Source organism: Tupaia chinensis, unplaced genomic scaffold (assembly GCF_000334495.1).
Source record: "Tupaia chinensis unplaced genomic scaffold, TupChi_1.0 Scaffold141165_1, whole genome shotgun sequence".
Lineage (NCBI taxonomy): Eukaryota > Metazoa > Chordata > Mammalia > Scandentia > Tupaiidae > Tupaia > Tupaia belangeri.
Genome location: NW_006201028.1, coordinates 1,106,577 through 1,114,676, shown reverse-complemented (window position 1 = coordinate 1,114,676; position 8,100 = coordinate 1,106,577). Strand labels below are relative to the sequence as shown.

At 46.7% G+C, this 8,100-nt stretch overlaps 1 protein-coding gene across 8 annotated transcripts in view; it reads left to right on the top strand.

The window, feature by feature from the left end:
• SCUBE2 (signal peptide, CUB domain and EGF like domain containing 2) overlaps nucleotides 1-8,100 on the top strand; it is a 91,464-nt gene that overhangs the window by 1,624 nt on the left and 81,740 nt on the right. For all 8 annotated transcript variants that reach the window (XR_001369383.2, XM_027766104.1, XM_014581896.2 and 5 more), the window contains exon 2: nucleotides 4,420-4,515. Coding sequence is in view for 7 of the 8 variants with exons in the window: in XM_027766104.1 (XP_027621905.1) it covers nucleotides 4,485-4,515 (31 nt within the window). In the remaining variant the exon portion in view is untranslated. The remainder of the gene's footprint in view (nucleotides 1-4,419; nucleotides 4,516-8,100) is intronic.

The following is an 8,100-nucleotide window of genomic DNA, read 5'->3' as shown; positions in this document are numbered from 1 at the left end:
TCTTTCTTTCTTTCTTTCTTTCTTTCTTTCTTTCTTTCTTTCTTTCTTCTTCTTCTTCTCCTCCTCCTCCTCCTCCTCCTCCTCCTTCTCCTTCTCCTTCTCCTTCTTTTTTTAGAGATTTTTGCTACAGGGGACATGTACTTGCTGGAGAGACAAAGAGACAGGAATAAGGAATTAGCCTCTCCAGGTGGATGGCCACTCCACAGTCCCTTCTCCTCCATTCTTCTCTTGGGATTTTGGGCACGCATGCACATACACCTGGCATGAATTTTAAGCCACCGGGCCTAGGACTCAAACTGTGTTTGGCAGTGTGGGAGTCCAGTACCTTAACCATCACACCACCTGCTGGCCCAAAGTATCTCTTTATATCTTGCTGAATTTTCTTTTTTTATCAAGAACATGGTTTCACGTGCCCTTAGTGTCTAAGGAGATAATCGCATAATTTTATTCCTTAAATTTATTTATTATGATTAATTATGTAAGTGAATTTCATAAAATTAAAACGTCCCTGTGCCCTAAAATATACATTTAGTTATGGTACTGAAGTCTGATTGCTAATTTTTTTGAGGATTTTTTTAACTGATGACTAAGTGATAAGGATCTATCTATTTATATGTGTGTGTGTGTGTGTGTGTGTAATATCAAGATTTGTGTCAATGGTATACTTATGTCACAGAAAGAATTCACAATTTTTTTTTAATCCTCTGGAACAATTAAAAAACACTAGAATTATCTACTTTTTTAAACATTTGGGAGAATTCCTTGTGTGAGACTATCTGGACCTATTGCTTTTTTGGAGTAGGGCAGTTTTTTGGCAACCTCTCTTTGACAACCTTCTTTCATTTATAGGAATTGATCTCCATCATTTCTGTCTCTTCTAGGTCAGTTCTGCATGCAGGCTCTTTTGCTGCCTAGACATCTTGAATTTTGCTTCTTGCAGTTGCCTTTAGAATTATACCTTCTAGGGACCAGCAGTTGGCATAATGGCTATGTTGCTGGACTCCCATGTAGTCAACTGCGGTTCGAATCCCAAACCTGGTGACTTAAACTTACACTGGGTGTGTGTGCGTGTATGCACAAAATCCTGAGAGGAGAAAGGAGGAGAAGGGATTGTGGCGTGGCCATCCCCCTGGAGAGTAATTTCTCACTTTCTGTCTCTCTGTCTCTGTCTTTCTGGCAAGCACACATGCCCTATAGCAAAAATCTCTCAAAAAAAGAATTATAGCTTCTGTGGTGTCTCTCACTCTTCATTTCATTAGGCATCTGTATTCACTCTTTCAGTAAACCTTTAATGAGTATCCACTGTGTTCCAGACCTAATGAGCCTGGGAAATGAAGAGATGACTCAAAAATCCCACCTGGCCTTATGGACCTGTATGTCAAGGGCAGCTGTGGACCCTGACAGACATGACTGTGTGCTGGATGGGAGCATTAGGATTCCTGCAGCCGGCTGGGAGAGACCAGGAGAGAAGTACTTAACCCAGTCCCCATGGGCAGAATATTTTATTTCAAAGAAAAAAAAGGCTTTCCTTCCCCAGACTAGAGGCTATAAAAAGTTCGATGACAGTTTCAAACTGAGAGTCAGTTTGAACTAAACTTAGTTTTTTATCTCCTCCTACCAGTTTGTTTTGTTGATTCTTAGCACATTCTGTCATGGTCTTTTTTATTTTTAAGGTTTGCTATCATGTGTATGCTTGCCAGAGCGAGACAGACAGAAATAGAAGAGTAGGAAAGTGAGAAATAAACCCCCTGGAGGAATGGTCACATCACAATTGATTTTCCTCATTTTCTCAGGATTTGGGCCACACGTGTACACATGCCTGGTGTGTTTTTCAAGCCACTGGGTCTGGGACTCGAACCACAAAGTTTGCCATATGAAATCCAGCACCATACCCCCTGTATCCTCTGCTGGCTCTATTTTTAAAAAATTATTATTATTGTTTTTAGTTTTGTGATAGGGTGCATGTGCTCCCCCTTGGGGCAGGGGTTCTTTCTTGCTTTCTCTCTCTCTCTCTCTTACCAGTGAGTGAGTGCACATGCCCTGCAGCAAATTTTTAAAAAAGGAGAAAAGAAAATTCTGACACATTTGGATAAACCTTGAAGACATTATGCTGACTGAAATAAACCAGTCATACATACTGTACGATTCCATTCGCATGAGGTACTTAGTAGTCAAATTCACAGAAACAGAAAGTAGAATGGTGCTTGGCAGGAGCTGGGTGACTGTGGGGGACTGAGATCCCTGTTTAATGGGTACAGGATTTCAGTTTTGTAAGATGGAAAGTTCTGGAGATGGACATAACAACGTGAATGTCCTTGAGACCAGCAGACAGTGTAATGGTTACGTCGCTGGACTCCCCACATAGTCGGCCGGTTTGATTTCCGGACCTGGCACCTTAAAACTCATGCAAGGCACATGTGTGTGCATGCCCAAGATCCTGAGAGGAGCATAGAAAAGAAGAAATTGTGGTGTGGCCATCCCTCTAGGTGAGAGGGTGATTTCTCGCTTTCTCTCTCTGTCTTTCTGGCGAGTGCACATACCCTATAGCAAAAATCTCTCTCTAAAACAAAACAAAACAACAATGTGAGTGTTCTTAATGCCACTGAACTGTACTTTTAAAAATGATTAAAATGGTAAATTTTACGTTGTGTATATTTAACACAATTTTTCTTTTCTTTTTTTTTTGGAGAGGCTTTTGCTATGGGGCGTGTGCGCTTGCCAGAAAGACAGAGAGAGACAGAGAGATAGAAAGCGAGAAATCACCCCCTGGGGGGATGGCCACACTGCAATCCCTTCTCCTCCATTCTCCTCTGGGGATCTTGGGCATGCATGCATACACGCCCTGTGTGAGTTTAAGCCGCCGGGTCTGGGACTTGAACCGCAGTTGACTACATGGGAGTCCAGCAACATAGCCATTACGCTAACTGCTGGTCCCTATTTAACACAATTTTTTTTTGAGAGATTTTCACTGTAGGGCGCGTGCACTCGCCAGACAGACAGAGAGAGACATAGAGACAGAAAGCGAGAAATCACCCCCCAGGGGGGATGGTCACGCCGCAATCCCTTCTCCTCCATTCTCCTCTCGGGATCTTGGGCATGCACGCACACGTGCCCGGTGTGAGTTTTAAGCCACCGGGTCCGGGACCCGAACCGCGGTCGGCTATGTGGGAGTCCAGCGACATAGCCATTACGCTAACTGCTGGTTCCCCCTTTAACACAATTTTTTAAAGAACCATTTTATCTAACTTTGTTTTTTTGTTTACTTATTTATTTATTTTAATTTGACCAGAGAGGGAGAAAGCAAAAGAGAGAGATAAGAGAGAGAAGGAAAGTGAGAAAGCAAGCCACCAGGTCTGGGACTTGAACTGTGGTCAGCCATGTGGGAGTCCAGTGCCTTTAATCACCACACCACCTGCCAGCCCCTATTTAACACGATTTTTAAAAAGAAAATACCAATTCAAACAAAAAGGGGAGTGTACTGTCACATGTAACTGGAGGTCCTGAGGTGGAGAAAGAATGTCCCGAGTTGGCCTCTCTGGGCTGACATTCTTTGGGGTGTGTGTGGGGTAATCAAGATGGCTACCACAGTTTCTCATTCATCTCAACCACATCACAGCCCTTCTGTTCCAGCCTTTCAAGTAAAGGACCCTAGATTCACTATGACTAGAATGCCTCATGTGCTCATCCTTGAACCTGTGACTATTGGAGGGGAAATGAAATGAAAGATATTGATTGGCTTTAGCCAGCTCCAGAGCCTGAAGTCAGGAATGGGGCAGATTTCCTTCTAGGGAATGGGCTACCTCAGAGAGGAGTGAATATCTCTTAGGAAGGAGGAAGCAGCAAATGAGATGAGTAGCAGCCAGAACGATTTACTACCTTGTATCCAGCTTAGACATGTTGAAAACGTTTTCCAGGAGATACGGAAGCCATCCACGGAGGAGAAATGAGTGTGTGTGCAAGAGCAGGTAGTTTTTCCTTTATTAGTTCTGCAACCTGAAGACTCAGGTATTTTCAGGCATGCCACATTGCTCTTCTGGTGGAATATCTTGGCAAATATATTTTTCCTTAGAATACAATGATTATGTGTGTGTATGTGTATGTGTGTGTGTGCGTGTGTATTTTGGTAGAGGGCACGTGTGCTCATCAGAGATGAGAGGGAGAAAGCACTCCCTAAGGGGCATGCTTGCACTGCAATTTCTTCTCCTCCATCTCTACCTCCTTCCACGCATGCGCATGCACTTGGCATGTTTCTGAAACAGCCGGATCCAGAACTTGAACTGCAGGGTCAGCCATGTGAGATTCAGCTGCCTAACTACCAGGCCATGGAGCTAGCCCTAGTGATTTTCGTTAGTCAAAATTTGGCACTTCATTTTCCCTAATATTTGTTAAGCTCTACTTCTTTGTGTCTTTCGGATCAAGGGAAGAACATGAGCAGATGAAGAGCTGTATGAGGAGAATGACGACCTGCTAGGACAAGTAGTTTGATGACTCTGGAGCACAGTCTGGGAGTGAGAGGTGAGAGAGAAGGCTGGAAAGACAGAATGAGATCTGCTCATAAAGGTCTTTGATCAGGCAATCTTTGTTTCTATTTACTTACTGAAGTGAAACATGCATACATTAAAGTATATAAATGGTGTTAAGCTTAAATTAACATCCCAACAAGGTTTCTCATACGACCACCATGCAGATTAAGATCTAGAATATTTCTAGCATTCCAGATATTTCCTTCATGCTCCTTCCTAGTCAAAACTCATCCTTAGAGGGAACTCCCATCCTGGCCTCTATCACTATTAACCAGTTCTGCCTGTTCTTAAACTTCATAGATGTGGACTTAGGCAATAAGAGCCCTTTGTATCCGGCTCCTTTCACTAACCATAATGTTCATGAAATGCCTCTGTGTTGCCGCACGTATCAGTTTGGTCGTTTTTATTGTTCCTCCGTCGTCCATTGAATGAATATTCCACCATTGGTTCATTCTCTAGGCGACAGACACTTGTGTGGTTTCCAGTTTTGTGCTGGTGTAAATACAGCTGTTATGCACATTCTTGTACATGTCTTTTGGTGAACACATGCATTCATTTCTCTTGGGTACATACCCAGAACTAGGTAGGCATGTCTGATTTTAGTAGGTAGTTCTCCAGAGTGGTTGTACCAAGGGAGTTTTGAGGAAGACTGGGAGTGAGCAGACGAAATTTACAGTTCCCTCTGGTAGCCACTGTGCTAGATTTGCTGAAAGGGGATGAGATTCTAGACTGGGAGATCAATAGGAAACCACAAAGTAGGGGCCACAGGCTAGGTGAGGGCTGATGGGGTTCTGAGCTCAGGCAATAGGTGAGGAGGAAGAGGATGGTTTTGAGAGATGGCGACAAGGTAGGACTGACGCGATTGTTTGAATGTGGTAGGGAGAGAACGGAATCAAGGATGACTGCCAAGACTCTGACTTGGTGTCGGCAGAATGACGGCGCCTTTCTCTAAAAGCGAGAGCACTTGTGAAGGAACGGGTTGGAGGAAGAAGATGTGCTCCATTTGGAACATGCTGAATCTGAGGGCCCTGCAAGAGATTGAAGTAGTATCCAGTAGGCAAATACATGGGACTGAAGCTTAGGGGCTGGATCCAAGCTTTATCTTATGAAATCAGGAGTGAGCAATCCTGAGAGAGGGTATAGAAAGAAGATCCCAAGAAAACGATGGAGAAGGCATTTCCTGAGAGGTAGGAGGAACACCAGGAGCTCGCCTGCTGTGATGAAAAGCATGGGGAGGGTGTGGACACACAAGAAGGAAGTAGTCTAGTTGACAACTCTCAGGCTGCCGAGGAGACAGGAAAGGCGGCTGGTGAATGCAGAGTTTCACTGAGTTATATGTAGTTCAGGGGCCACCCAGGGCTGCCACTTCGGACTTGCCAGATCGCACCTGCCAGACAGGGCTAACTGGGCTCCCTCTTGCCTCTGTCCTGGTTCAAGGCCTCCTAGCCTGGGGATGGAGAGCGTGAGAGAGATTTAGACGCAGTCCAGGAGCCATGCTTGTGCCCTTTCTGAGTAGTTTGTGGGCACCTCAGCTGGACAATAGAGGGCAGCCGGCAGCTAGTACAGGGCCAGCCTAGCCCTCGCTGAAGCTAAAAGCACTGAAGACATTGGTATTTGCACACCATTTCTCCCTGGAGCCTTTGCCCCATGGAAATCCCCATTTGTAAGCCGCGTACTGAGGTTGTGGAGGAGTCTGGGAGCCAACCAGCTGAGAGCGTGTTTGGACTCGGAACATTTTTTGAGATCGGTGTCCTTGCTGAACTTTTCCAGGAAACATGACAAAAACTGACCCTCTCGAGCAAAAAAGCAATGGGACTCATTATTATTAATCGTGCTCTTTCTGAAATGCAAACTTGGGGAAATGGTGAAGGGAAAGAACAGCACATGTCTGATTTCTTTACCATGCACAAGGGGTCTGGGGGAGGCGCCCCTCGAGTTTAATGGGCAGCTTTATGTATTTATATGCTTTGACTGGAGCTGAAGAGGTCTGTGCCTCACAATGGGCAGTTTGGAGTTGGATTTTAAAAGAAATAACTTTGATCATTTCAAAAGCAATGAAGCTTGATGCAGCGGTGAGAAAAGAAAGCGGTAATTTAAGGCTGCCATTAAGGACACAAAGACAAAGGCGGAGAGGACGGTTCACCAAGCGAAGATTTACAAATGTGTAAAAACCACCCTTATGACTAGAAATAGCCGAGTCTCTCTCTGCACCAAACAAAAGGGAGTGGGAAGGAGGAGCAAGAGATGGAAAAAGAGATGCAACCTGCCTGCCTTCACTGGGATGAAAAGGTCAAAAGAAAAACAACCACAAAAAAAGTTATTTTCTCAGATTGTCCATCGAACAGCAGCACTAGTGACACTCCAGAGAGGCAGGCCTGGCCTGGGCCCATGGGGAGTGAGAGTGCTGGGGCGCAGACAGGGGCGCCAGGGTGCGGAGGGCAGGAGGTGTGTGTGATGGATGGGCCCCCGTAAGACATCTGTATTTTTGTCCATGAGCTAGGTGGGGTTTTTTTTTGGTTGTTGTTATTTTTACTTTTTCCCCCCTAATCACCAAAAGAATGAATAGTTTCTGCTGCAGTTCCAAGCCCAGCAGTGTGCCAGAGAGGGACAACCTCAGTGGACCCTCCGTGGACCAGTGTGCTCAGAGGGCAGCGGGGTGGGGCGAGGGAGAGCAGGAAACAGAAATACGTATGTCTGAGTGTAATCATAGGAGAGAACTGGGTAAGTACAGAGAAGCTCAATGAAGAACTTCAGTACCCCTGAGCATGGCCTTTGATTGCATCTGGCAGCTGCTGTTACCTTTGTTTCTGGAGTGACAGGGAGTGGTGGGCTCCAGCCACCTGAGCCTTGGGGGACAGGAAGACCAGAGTGCTGTCCCCTCGTAAGGACCGTCTCAGAGTCCCATCTAGAGGCCAGGCAGCAGGCACTGCCTGCATTTGCACAGGGCCAGACCCGATGTTTGTGAGTTCCCGTGGTCACAGGTGCCACCTGTGCCCCAGGGGAAGTTGGGGCTGTCTCCTGATGGCTCACTTGACCTCAGACTCCTTCATCTCTTAGGCTGCCCTGAAGATACCCTTAATGGTCCGCAGGGAATGAACAGTTTCTGCTGCCTCCAGGCCCCGCCGTGTGCCAGAGAGGGACAGTCTCAGTGTACCCTCAGTGGGCCAGTGCCTTCAGAGGGCGGTGGGATGGGGTGAGGGAGGGCAGAGTGCGTGCTGGGGTGAGCAGAGCAGCTGGAGTCACTCTCTCCACTCAAATAACCTATTTTCCGGAGTTCTCCTGAGGCTCCGAAGAAAGTGGAAATCACCCCTACTCCCACCTCCCAAGTAGAAACGGCCAAGGTGGGGACTACACGGGACGCTTCTGGGAGCCCTGTGCACACAGTTTCGGGCTGGAAGTACTGCTGTCCTTGCAGGAGTGGCCGGGTCAAGCTGTAGGACACTGAAAACCGCCGGAGCACCCAGGCTCTCCGAGCGTGGGACCCGGGCGCTAGTAGGGAGCAGCGCGTCGGGTGCGGGGACTGCACGGGGCACTGGGCACCGGGCACTGGCACAGGACACCGCACGGCCCGCCCGCC